Source organism: Electrophorus electricus, chromosome 5 (assembly GCF_013358815.1).
Source record: "Electrophorus electricus isolate fEleEle1 chromosome 5, fEleEle1.pri, whole genome shotgun sequence".
In the NCBI taxonomy this organism is placed as follows: domain Eukaryota; kingdom Metazoa; phylum Chordata; class Actinopteri; order Gymnotiformes; family Gymnotidae; genus Electrophorus; species Electrophorus electricus.
The window spans coordinates 3,861,803-3,875,425 of record NC_049539.1 but is presented as its reverse complement, the minus strand read 5'-3'; the positions used below and the strand labels follow the sequence as shown (position 1 = coordinate 3,875,425).

The window sequence follows — 13,623 nt, the reverse complement described above, 5'->3', positions numbered from 1 at the left end:
TGTTTTAAAATGTTCCATAACCGGGCTGTGGGACAGAAGAAAAGCTGATATGTTGTATGTGATTGGACTGGTCTGAGGTTCAGCACAGGCTTACAGAATCTCAGCATAAATGAGTCTTTGTCTGTAGCTACTCCTCTATCATCCATAATCATCTCTCTCTCTCCTCTCTCACTGAGCTCGTTCAGAGAGGAGCGCTTAAATAACCCCCTCATTATAGACTCATTATGGAGCGCAGCATTCTGGGGCTTGTAGTTCCAGCTGCTTTCGCTGGCCCGCCTGCTCCCGGTCAGGTTCGATGCGGCCAGGCTTGGTCGCGGTACCACTCACCCCCCCAGCTCTGTCTCCTCGGCGCGTTTCCCTGGCCTGCCGTCACGGTGAGCGGAGCGGCAGCAGATGGGCCCTCCGCCGCGGACCGCTCCTCTCGGCCCGCCGGGCGCTCGAGCATGCACCGTTGAGTGGCACGCAGGCACGGACAGGTTCGAGCGCACTGCGATATCCCTTTGAATCTCTCCGCATAGCACAGTGTGCCAGAGCTGGGCCCATGCCAGGACCAGGCAGGGGAGGTTGGGGGACAATACCGCTTTGTCTGCTGTGTGTGTACGCTTCAGCTCTCCGTCTGACATCAAGATGTTTGTGTGTGTGTGTCTGTCTCTCTCTCTCCCCCCTCATCATATTCTGAAGAACTAGGCCATAACAATGGATTACTCAGAGTTAAAAAAAAAAATAAAAAATCCAATGACATTGTAACGTTCAGCGATTGCTGCCACTTTAAAAAAAAAAACAAAAAAAACACCATCTTTTCAGAACGCCCCTGCTTGCATCCCTGTTGACGGTCAGACTCCCCCCTCCACCGGGCAAGAGGGAGCCGTAGGGCGGAGCTTTCCGGCCCGCTTGGCTCGGGGCAGGCTGCTCGGGGGGGGGGGGGGGGGTGTAACAGTGGGCGGGGTCTGCTTGCACGGAAGTGTGTGGCGTGAGGGTGAGGGGAGTGTATTGGCTCGTTCAGATAAAGTAAAGGTGTTGCAGATGCCGTGTGACAGTCCTGGCTGACCCGCATGCTGGCTGCTTTGTGAAGGTCTCTCGTCCGAGCGGAAGGCGACTCTGGAGACGTGAATGCCGTGCTGTTCCCTCACAGAGCAACCCTGTGCGCCTCTCATTGGCAACTTGTGACTGGCATAGTTCACTATTGCACGCAGACACATGCGCGCGCACACACTCTGTTTTTGCAACTCTCTCTTTCCATGTCTTTCCCGCCCTTTCTCTGTTGCACGCACACACACACAGACGCACACGCCTCATAGCCGAGCACATCTTGCGCATGAATTCAGCCATTGTGCGCCAAGGGCAATATTTTAATTTTATTTTTTTATCAGAACGCTGAGGCTACTATTCATAGTGCAGTTGGCCATGGGGGCACAGCATGCCCTACCCGACATGTCTGGAGGTCAACACCTACACCCCCAGGGGTGAACGGGGCGAAGCGTCTGCCAATCACAGCTCCTCTCCACAAACACGCACGCAGCGCCAACTCCTGCCTTCTTGAACCCGCAACAGAGGCCTCAGCAGAGAGGGAGAACGTAGTTGTCCCGCTGTGTATGCAGCGTGACATCAGAGGTGATGTGATAACATTCACGCCTCCCACCCGGACTGTGGCGGGAAGGCGAGCGCCAGTGGGCCGCCTCCCTGACTCGCCTCCTCTTGCTCTGCCTCTGCTCACCTGACCCCACCCTCCGGCCAGGCCGAGGGGCCCCGTGCTGCCCCGCTCTCCAATGGGTGTATGAGACTGGACACACACAGCCCTGTGTTCAGTGTTTTCAGTATTTTTAACCCCCGGGGACCTTCTTGTGGGGTCCTGACCGCAGAGGCACAGATCTGGCTGCTTTTGTGTGAAACTGTGGAGAACGCCGTGCACCCGTGCCGTTGAGGCGACTGCCCCAGTTTCCTTTGCGTGAAATGGCGCTCTGGTTTTATGAGGGTGTGGCGTTCGACGGGCATTTCTTGGACTGGACTCTATCTGTGTGACTCACTCACCGTTTTAATTCATGGTTTGTTTGTTTTGTTTTTTTTAATTGTGGAATGTTTTATGATGGGATGTTAAATGGTTGTGATTGATTGCCTCTGTGTGTCTGACTTTATTGAAGACCAGAGACATCAGAGTGGGAACAGCACCCAAATCCCTGTGCATGCAAAAGAAGTAAATAATAAAAACTAACACACCCAAAAAAACAACAACAATATTTGTGGCAGAGGAACAAGGTACACTGTAGCCTTTATGTTTCTCTCTCTGGTTTGATGTGGTTTTGGGAGGAGTTTAAACAGGGGACAGCAGAACTGCTGAGTTATCTCAGCCGTGCAGTGCACTGGTGCAGCTTCGGCTCTGGCTCCGGCCTCTCTGGGGGCTGGGGAGGGGGTGGTGGCCAAGTGTTGGGTAATCCTGTAGAAATGAAAGGTGCTGCCACACACTGGTGTGGAGATTACAGCATTCCACTTGTGATGGTGCCAGGACTTGGCTGCTGGAACTCACACATACATGCACGCACACACACTCTCTCTCTCTCTCTCTCTCTCTCTCTCTCTCTCTCAGCATCTTTCTGTCCCCGTCTGTGGTGTTTCTTGCAGCAATGGAATCTGTGTGTGTGTCATGTATAGCCTTTCACACTCATGTGTGGTTAAGATGGCTAATCTGTTCCAAAATAGAGAGCCTGTTTCCAAGACAATTTCCCCAAACACTGGTCACCGCGTGAACATAACACGGCGTATGAAGATGGCAGCAACCCTGAGAGGACCTTTAACCGCAGTGAACATGTACACACCTCTGCACACCTCCTACTGATCAACACAAGGGGGGCAAAACCAAACCATAGCCTCATTAGCTAATCCACTGTAATGACGCACTCAGAACATTCTCAGCACCGCAAACTCATAGTAGACCCATTTTTGAAACTGTAATTTTTATAAATTTGGGTAAATTAAATAAATAAACAAATAAAACCCCAGTTATTGTCTAGTGCGTTTGGGCTGTGCTGAAAGATCAGCACACCATCCGGCTGCTTAGCGTCCAAAAAATAATAATTAAAGTAATGCCTCAATTAGGCCTTGTCTTGACAACACTTCACATGCCTGTGTGAGGCAGGAGATCAACTGTAATATCTCTTAGTAAAAGCGTCTCCTGTGCACGCGTAAGTGGTTGCTATAGGCTACGAGTCAGCACTGATCAGCCGCCAAGGAAAGGTGCTAAAATAAACATTAAACACAGAAAGGTTTGCACGAAAATAAACAGGAAACACGTGAAATGTTTAAATAAAAATGTGAATAAATTATATGAAAACTTTAGATGTAATAACAGTGGCAAATAAAGGGAAAATAAATTGTGACGAGCGCAAAGTTGTGCAACACTGCCTTTCCAGAATCATGTTGGTGTGTTTGCTGAAGTTCTCGTAGAGTAGCGGTTGTAGCTTTTATTGGAATATATTTATCTGTTTAGTGGGAAAAACCCACAAACGGAGGAAGATTTTTGACAGCAAACTGTGAACCAAATGAGCAGAATTGTGAAATACTAGTAAATTCCTACACAGTGTTTCATCTTGGTCTTCAGCAGTGTTGAATGGTTCTTACTTAGCACCCAGAAATCGGGGCAGTCATTTCTGATGTTGCTAAATGCATTTCATGAGGAGTGTGAGTTGATTGTGTGTGTGTGTGTGTGTGTGTGTGTGTGTGTGTGTGTGTGTGTGTGTGTCTGCCTGCACGTGCAGGGCTGGCTGTGTGAGCTCCTGCGCTGGAAGGAGGACCCATCTCCTGACAACCGCACGCTCTGGGAGAATTTGTCAATGATCCGGCGTTTCTTGAGTCTGCCCCAGTCAGAGCGGGACGCCATCTATGAGCAGGAGAGCAGTGGTGGTCAGCAGCACCACACCGACAGACCCGCACACCTACTGCACATGGGCACCGAGCCGCTCCAGGTCAGCAGTGCACGGACACACACACTGCTACTGCACACGCGCACCGAGCCGCTCCAGGTCAGCAGCGCATGCACACACCTACTGCACATGGGCACCGAGCCGCTCCAGGTCAGCAGTGCACGCACACACACACTGCTACTGCACACGCGCACGGAGCCGCTCCAGGTCAGCAGCGCACGCACACACCTACTGCACATGGGCACGGAGCCGCTCCAGGTCAGCAGCGCACGCACACACCCACTGCTACTGCACACGCGCACGGAGCCGCTCCAGGTCAGCAGCGCACACACACACCTACTGCACATGGGCACCGAGCCGCTCCAGGTCAGCAGTGCACGCACACACACACACACACACACACACCCACCCACCGCTACTGCACATGGGCAGCTAGCAGCTCCAGGTCAGGAACGAACGCATACATATATATATACACACACACACATTCCTCAGGAGTTTATTTATGTTGTTTATTTGTGCTGTTGATCTGCCTCACAGTGGCACAGTTTTCATGTTTGTGTTTAGTGCTTTATAATCTCAGTCTGGAGTTGTGGGATATTAACCCGCAGGCCCTTGAGAAGTGCTCGTGACCTCTCCCTGACCTCTGCACTAGAGACCCCACTGTCATTAACCCAGATGTCCATCAGCACTCATCCTCTAAAGACAGCTGCCTGTTTTGAGCCAAAGGGCCTTATTCGGGAACATGGATTAATCAGGAAATAAATCGCAACACATCTCTCTTACAGCGGCTCTGTTTACTGCAGAGCTGTCGGTCAGTCCACGTAAAGGGTGTGGAGTCCAAAAAAGACACTATTATCAAATTACATTATTACGTTAGGTTTTGACCACTTAGCGTGAGGACCTCAGCACACAATGCTGAGAGTGTGAAAGGCACAGATGTGAAACAGATGCCATACACTCACGCCGGCCGACACACTCAGAACCTCCACTGCGCTTTACCAGATCATAAACAACTCGGACAGCTGCTTGGCTTTATCAGCACTGAGAGAAGTAGGTTTGAAAGCAAGGTTTATGTGGGTTTAGATCTTTTTTTTGGGGGGGGGGGCAGATTCATATTAAGGCCATGCAGTTCAGAGTTCCCATGTAAGTTTTTTAATTCCTGCAGTTTTCCAAAAGCAGAACTGTGTTGATGTCATCTTAACCAGTAAAGGAAGGCCTTCAAGGTGACACTTATTCTGCTGTAATAATGGGTACGCTACTGCAAACATTTGGGACACCGTTACGAAGCCAGGCTTCTGAACTCTCCACGCTTATTCTCTGGGAATGCTTGCACATTCCCAAAAAAGAACGTGTCACCTTGGTTTTTTCCCACACCGCCGAGAACAACCCAGGAAAAAATAGCGCGGCACGGTCAATAGCGACCCGCCGCTGCCGTCGCGTCTCCCAGCTGGCAAACAATGGCGCATTTCAGAGACGCTGTGTCATGCCTTCCCCGCTAACATGAGGCTGACCTAATCACCCGCACGAGCCCGCTATAGCGGCCCTTCGCAGTCGCCATGGCGATCGAATCTCGGTGGATCTGGGTGTGTTCGCCCCCCCCCCCCCCCCTTGTTGTGTGAAGGCCGGCCTTTTGAATGGTTCTTGATAAGCAATCAGCAGGCTCTGCGTTTTCTCTGCGAGAGTTTCAGATGAAAATGGAATTGAGTTAACGGTCTCGTGAGTGGAGTCAGATAAACGTGTGGGGGGGGGGCACCGCATTCACTGTAAGGGTTCACAACCTCTTTCTGACCTGCTCCTAACAATGCTATCAATGACAGACAGACTTCCAAACCGAGGTTCACAGCCTTCTGCCGTGTTACCTCAGTCCAGTTCGGCTGAGCCTGCTGCCGCGGTTCAAGCGCTGCTGGAACGTGGGTGCAGGCGGCAGGGGTCGTTCCTGCCGTGAACGCTCGCTCACCATGTTTCTGACGCCTGTCTGTCTGTCTGTCTGTCTGTCTGTCTGTCTGTCTGCCTGTCTGTCTGTCTAGCCCCAGCCGCACCAGCCGCCCATGAGCCAGCAGCAGGCCACCCTGGCCCTTCAGCACCCGCCGCAGCCGCTCCTGCCCCAGCACCCGGCCCAGCAGCAGGGGGCGCCACCCGCCCCGGCGCTGCAGCAGGCGGGGCCCCGGCTGCCTCCACGCCAGCCCGCTGCCGCCGCGCCGGCCGAGGGCGAGGACGAGGGCCGCGCCAAGGCCCGGCAGGCCGGCCGCATCTCGCTGGAGGCGCTGGCTATCCTGCAGAGCTTCATCCAGGACGTGGGCCTGTACCCGGACGACGAGGCCGTGCACACGCTCTCGGCGCAGCTCGACCTGCCCAGACCCACCATCCTCAAGTTCTTCCAGAACCAGCGCTTCTACGTCAGCCACGCTGGCAAAGCCAAGGAGGCGGCCGCCCTGGCCCCGCCTGCGGGGGGGGGAGGGGGGGAGGACGGCCTGACGGACTTCGGAGACGGGGAGCTCCCCAAAGAGCTGGACGAGGGCACCCAGACCAACAGCAGTGTCTTCTCCATCAAGATGGAGGAACACCTGACCACTGACCTGCAGGCTCAGGCTGAGCAAGAAGTGAAAGAATAGAGCTTCATCCCCACACCCTCTCTCTCTCTCTCTCTCTCTCTCTCTCTCCCTCCCCCTCCCTCTCTCTCTTTCTCTCTCCCTCTCCCCTCCCTCTCTCTCTCCCTCTCTCTCTCTCTCTCTCTCTCTCTCTGAGCTCTAACAGCGGTAGGACTATGAGACTCTTGACCCAGGACTGAGTAATACAGAAGTATTACCTTTTACACTTTGTAAAACCTGTATTATTTCTCTGTAAAGATTTGCGCGTCATTTACAAAACCTGCACAAATGAAATTAGATCTAAAAAATGAAGAAAACAGAAAAAAGAAAAAAATCTTGAACATGTTGCCGTGGATATTTGCTGACTGCACTTGATGTCTGTTGTTTTTACACTGAACTTCTGAACTTGAGCTACTGATTTTAAAAGAGGAAAAAAACACGAGTCAGTGGAGTTTGATAGACTTTGATAGATGTTTACGTATGTGGTGTTAACTGGATTTTTATTTAAATGCGCCTGAAACCGGGGTAGAATGGGGACAAAGCCTTAAGGGTGAAGCACTGGGCCGAGCCGTCACGGCCAGCGAGGCGTTCTCCATAAAAACAGAAGGATGTCTCAAACTCTGGAACACGCGCGCGCGCACACACACACACACACACACACACACAACCTGCAGGCAGTCTGGTGAAGAATAGCTCAATCCTTAGTTATCTGTTTGAAAGAAATATAAATATATATATAGACATATATTAATTGTAAAAAAAAAAAATATACAGTCTTAAAGAAACTATGCCAACAAATGCCTTGTACTATATGGCACTGCCGATGTTAGATTATTTTGCAAACCTTTGTCACTGTAATTTTCAGGATTTTCACACAGTTTGAAATGTGAATCACAGCGTCCTTGCTCTCGTCCCAAACCACGCCAACCGTCCTACATTATTTATTTGCAGCTCCCGCTGGGCTCCGCTGTAATGGCGTTTTGGGAACATGCCCGTTACACGGCGCGTTTCCTTTCGCTGATCTTTACTATTTATAAATGTCATTTTGATGGGCAGTAAGATCAGAAGTGTCTTAACGTTTTAAATGGAAAATGTGCTTTAACAGTTGCCTAAGAAGTGCTGTATGTCGAACAACTCATGCTACAAGCTTCACCATTAATGTTGTATGCAATTTTTACTATCATGCAAATAAGCTTAGGAAAAGACTAACCTATAGACCACCTTAGCGGAACATATGCAATTTGTGTGAAATTGATGTTTGCAATGTGTCTTCCTTTGGTTAACAATCCAATTCAATTCTATTCCTGTATAAAATATTCTGTATAAAAAAACTTTCTTTTTTATGAGTTTATTGCAATGAGAACACCAGTTATTTTGTTACAACTGACTGTTTTATAAGTGTTTCTCGGTTACTTTGAGCAAAACTGTTCTAACTAGGAGTGGTTACTGATTGTTAATGACACAATTAAACTGTTTGTATCGTACCCCAGCATCTCTGCATTAATGACAACCATACATAGGTAGCAGGGTACATTTTATGTAGGTTTTGCCAATTTATTTCTCCATTCATTTTTCCTTCTGGTTTACTGTAAGTCAAACCATTAGTTAATACCTATATACCACTGGCAGGTATATTTTGGTGCTTTCTGAAAGACAACTGTAGAATATACGGATATACCACTGGAACATGTACCACTGGAACATGTATTTCAAGTACATTATTTGCAAGACGGAAACTAGCCCCATGTTTCCTATAACCCACCCCCCACCCCACCACAGTAGCTCTCACCCTCGTGCTCTCTCTGCCTCTCCCTCTGTTTGTGGTATTTATTTATTTATTTATTTATTAAACTCCGAGCAGGTTTCTGGTAAATAGGTTTGGCGTTAACGCCTCGTTAATGAGCCGATCTTCGGGGAGAGGGTGTAAAGAGATGCAGGTGCTCTGACCCCTCGCTGAAACCCGGGCGAAGGCAGCAGCTGGAGGCCTCCTGCAGCGCAATCGCTCACCTGTGTGCACCTGTGCTGAGCTGCTTCCACGGTAACCAACACCCCCTGCGCCCCACCAACTTGCTCTTTCCTTTAAGGGCCAGTCAGGTAAGATTGGGGCTGTGAAGGCACAAAGCTGTTAGTCATTTGGTAGTTGGCACACCGAGTCTAGTGGGACTTGGCACTGAGAGTGGTAAGTCTGAAATACATATATAATGTATACATACATATATTACATATATTACGTCACACAGCTGCAATGTTCATGTGTCATCCATGTAATGCTAAGAATTATCTTTCAAGTTATATCACTATACTTTTTTTTTTTTGCTCATAAACGTTTTTCAGTTGTTTGCAAAAATGAATTTTAAAAGTCATTACAAAAAAAAAAAAAAAAACGACTCAAAAAAACAACTACATTATACTCAGGCTCTCGCTAGCAAACAGAGAGTCAAATGCAAAGTGATCGTGTGGACCAACGTCCTTAGCGCTCCCAGGTAGAGACTCACAGGTTCATGTTACTGGTCCTGCGTACTGACAATTCTGAATACTGAGTACTGAATCTCAAGAAATCATGAACACCGGCCGTGACCCTGGTGCATACAACTTTGTCGTCATCTCCAGATATTTGTATGTCCAAGGCCTATATGTGGATGTTATATGCTTTGTACCACTCCTGTCTAATGAAAATGACTGTTCTAAAGCCAAGTAACGTTATTTTGTTGATATGATGTCCCATTTCTCAAAGAGCCATGAGATGATGCATTATGATACCTGTGTTGCCGATCGAGCAGTGCCAGTAATGCTGGTGTCATTCATTTCTACTATTAGTTTCTGAATGAAGCACAGATTAAGTTGGTCACCTCCAGCGAGCTGGATCCTTTATACAATGTTTCAAACTATGTGAAATTTTGCATCATAATGTGTACAGGTGTGTATTCTGTGAAATGCGTTATTTAAATGTGTACAGCTGTGTATAGTATGAACAAGCACATTTCAGTTCTTTCAAACGTTGAATAAAACCCCTAAAGGACAAGATTTGAATGAAAAATAAGTCTCTTCTTCTAATGCTTTTGTTGCTGATAATCCCACTGACCCCAGGAAATGGAGATTACGGTAGTAGGAAGAGTTCTGCGTTCCCTCTCTTTTAATGAAGGACTTCATAAACCACTGCAGCACACACGGCTCTCCTCTCCCATTCTGTCTCTCTTCATTCTAATTGCTGCTGGCAAACAGCAAACTGTTTATAGCATCGGAGATTCATTTTCTATATCCGTCTTTCCCGTTTGTTAATATTCCCTTGCACCTACACGGATGGCGAGTATCCAGGCATCTCAGAGCATCAGTGGCACTTAATTGCGTGGCCTGAGTATGCAAGAGGAACATTAGGTAAGGCAGAGAGAGACTGAAGCCCTGGAATGTCTCTCTGTGACAGCGCAAATGTACTAAATTCCGTAACTCGATCACGTGTGATTGCCCATGATAAGAGAACGTTATTCTGTTGGTTTACCCCGCCTTTGCGGAGTCGTTATATAAGATGCGGGGCTTGGGAGTATATATGATGCAGGACGATGCCCAGTGTCACATTTATTTGTTTGCAAATTGTCTTTTTACTACAAGTGAGGCAATTCATTGTTTTAATACAGTTACCAATATTTAAAAAATAAATGTCTAAAACAATATTTCTCATGTCACAAAACCAAACCATCTGTTTACAGAGACCATACTTATATTCCAAAAACAGAAACTTTCAATACCTTACACATTTCATTGCAGATTCCACCAATGACACTGTAAGGATAATATGATCATGCGTTTCAGTTTAAAAGCAAATGAGTTGAAATAGTAAGCTTTATTCGCACAACAGTGCAACTCTAGTGCATGTGAATGCTGGAAATATTTGACAAAGGCTTTTCTATTAGCAAAACACCCTACTCAGTTTGTAGAACAACTATACTAAAGCGTTTCCGGAGCCTTATGTGCTCATGTTAAACCCTCCAAGTGTTGGCTAGCAGCCATCCAAAGCACGGGTCTGCTACCTGGTGTAGGAGACCGAGAGCTAAACAGCATTCTGCTGAATTTTTTAACATAAGCTGACCTTCAGCCTTCGTGGAATCCCATCTTGCAGCGTGAACCTTGGAAAGAATCGAAGAAAACCTCTGACAGTAAAGTCATCCAAGAAATGAAGAAAGATTCTTATTCTGCCATGATAGCAGGTGGCAGAGAGTTTAGTTTTTACACAGTGTTTGTTCTTTCTGCTTGGAGACATTTTAGGTGATTTTTTCCCCCTCCATTATTATTGTTCGTAAGTTGGCTACAGACTGACATTTTGTCAGGCTCTCGCAAACTTTATGCATAATCTTTTAATCGCCGTCACCAGATGGCCCTCCGGATTCTACGTCCAGGTTCAGATCCTGGCCTATAGTTTCTCAAAAGGTCGAAGGTCAAGGAACGAACGTCAGCTTGTGAAAGAGTGTGCCGCCTTCCCGGCAACAACACGAAGGCGTCCAAGCGCGGTTAAATCCAGCAGCTTTTCGCTTCACACTTTGTGGTGGCAGATGTGGAGATGAGCAGGCCTGCTTTGACTTCTCCAGCTGACAGTCTAGGATGTGTCAGTAATGAGACTGCTGTTACAGTAACTTGTTTTGATCAGTAGTGAAATGACTAGTGAAAGGTGGATTTCACTATTGGTCAAAACAAGTTACTGTAACAGCCCTTGTGTAATGACACACTAGGTTAGTGTCAGTGTGCAGAGTGCCTGCAGGTCATAGCAAACACGCTGAGAAAACCTGAAGAGGTCAAAATAAGAAAAAAGCTGTTTTGACTGCTGTGGGAGCTTCTATCTGACAAAACACTCATGCTTGGCACCTGTTAGGAGCCCACTGCAATTACCCATCAGCCCCTGAGGATACACAGGAAATTGAGCAGGAAATGCAGCAGAAGAATGATAGCCCAGCCCCCAAATATGAGGTTTAGTTAAGCTCAAGAAAGGCTCCAGAGTTTTCAGTGTGGCCCCTGTTGTTGGTTCAGGGAGCTGAACATGTGAACGTAACTTAGGCCTTACAAAATATGTCTATAGGTTGAGGACATAGTAAGAAAAATAGATTTTTACAAATGACAAGATGCTTGGTGAGTTTTTCTATCCTTTAATAAAACCCTATGTACTATTACGCGTTACTATTAAAGACTACATGGGACAGTAGAACCAATCTGCTGCATTTCAGAGGATAAAACCACAGTGTACTATAATCTGACAGCACAGTCTATTTTAAGGCAAATTACCACAGTAGTAAATCATCAGGAACTCCACCTTGAACTCTACCAGCAGCGATGCTGATTGGCCTGTCTTCTGGAGCTGGAGGCGGGGCTAAGACAGATGGCCAGGGTGGGTGATTACTGCACCCATGTTTCAGCCCCTACTGTTCACAGTTCTTCTGCCCCCTATATCAACATGCCATAATAACATCATGCATTCACTGTGGATTTTAGAATTTTCCGTTTCGTTTCTAAGCAGCCTTGGAGGCTTTTCTTAGCTGTACGCAGTATATTTGCTGCAACTTTGCAAGTCATACCATGGTCAGTACGAAAATCTTTTAAAAAGTGTCTCAGCAAGAAACTACTGTGGCTACCAGGGAATGAATGCAGTACTGGCACAGTAAGGATGATTTATAATGCACCATACTAACCCACTGCTACTAGCTTTCCCTCGTGAAGCAACGTTAGCCATTCTGGGTGAGGAATTGGATTCAGTTAGCCTGTGTCATCATGAGCTGCAAAAACGTTGGGGGCAATGGACATTTATCAATTGGTAACAGTGGAGTATTCTGCAGTGTGAATTGACTTTCGCTGATGTAATGTTCCTTACGATGCACCCCATTATTACAAATTGCACCATGGACATCTTCACTGAAATGGCGGTCATTTAGAGTTTCAGATTTCAGCAGGGTCCCGTAATGGCCTCTTTGACCAGTCCTATACTTAATCATGTTTCCATTTTTTTGTGACCAAGTCGCTGTAAGCATGTTTATTTATTTATTTATTTCTCATTTGCATGAAGCTTCAGAAGCTTGGCAGGAAAGTACAATATTGTCATTGTTTAAGATTCTGAAGTACATCATAACACACCAAAGTTTCAAAATATTTACATTTACTATATTTCATGTCACAAAAAAACAATTAGATAAACCTCATGCCTGGGGTTACTTCTCTTATCATAGTGCTGGAATACAACTTTTGATCTGGGAAAAAAACATTTTACAACATTGAATTTCATTTCATTGCACAGTGCATTCTTGGCTATGCTTGAGCAGGGCTTCCTGTTTGTTGTGCTTGTTAGTGCGTTGTTTTCTTAATTTGATTACATGCTTTATGTTTTGCTACTTCCCGATGACAATTCTGGTGGTGGATAGCAGCACGTAGCTTTATCAGAGAGGAACGTTTCTCTCAGGCATTTCCATCTATTTCCAGACCAAACAAGAAAAGTCACAACAAAACAAAATACGTCACACCAGCACAAGTTTTACTGTCTTTTATCTTGTCTTGTTCTTTTTTTGTACCTTTGTTCTTACAACTATGAAGCAATAGTACATTTTTTTTAGATTTCATCATGAATTTGGCCAGGAAACAGAGGACTGGCAGTTAAATTGGATCTACCTGTTATGTGCTTCCTTTGTTTCTTGTGTTCTATAGAGCAGTATCAGACAATCACTGGACAACCCAGTCCAGGGACTGGACACAGGGCAGCCAACCAGTAAACAGCCCTGTGAGGTCTGGTCATCTAGGTGGACACTAAAGTTAGCATCTGCACCCTGATTGATGTGCTGAGTAATTCTTGCTTATCTTGGTGGTATATGGCAGTAAATCTATGATTGACAGCACATCTGGACAGTTTGATGTCAGCATGTCAAAGTGATTGTTTCAGGCAGTCGTCCTTGAAGTTCATTTGTTAAGCTGTGATTTTGGAGGGGTGGGGGGTTTCTGACAAAGTTGCTGGCTTTTTCTACAGTTTTGTTAGTTAACTGGCTCTTGTAAACTGTTTTTTTTGTGGATAGAAGAACACCTGTGGTGAACGGCTGGTTCCTGCATCAATTCACACTGAGGTCCTGCTCAACCCCAAGTCTACAAACTCAGCA

At 46.8% G+C, this 13,623-nt stretch overlaps 1 protein-coding gene across 7 annotated transcripts in view; it reads left to right on the top strand.

Moving 5' to 3' along the window:
- Positions 1-7,989, top strand: part of LOC113578828 (DNA-binding protein SATB1) — a 41,621-nt gene extending 33,632 nt beyond the window's left edge. For all 7 annotated transcript variants that reach the window (XM_035526617.1, XM_035526618.1, XM_035526621.1 and 4 more), the window contains 2 exons: positions 3,750-3,956; positions 5,945-7,989. In XM_035526617.1, the coding sequence (XP_035382510.1) occupies positions 3,750-3,956; positions 5,945-6,529 (792 nt within the window). In that variant the 3' untranslated portion in view covers positions 6,530-7,989. The remainder of the gene's footprint in view (positions 1-3,749; positions 3,957-5,944) is intronic.
- Positions 7,990-13,623: the final 5,634 nt, after the last annotated feature.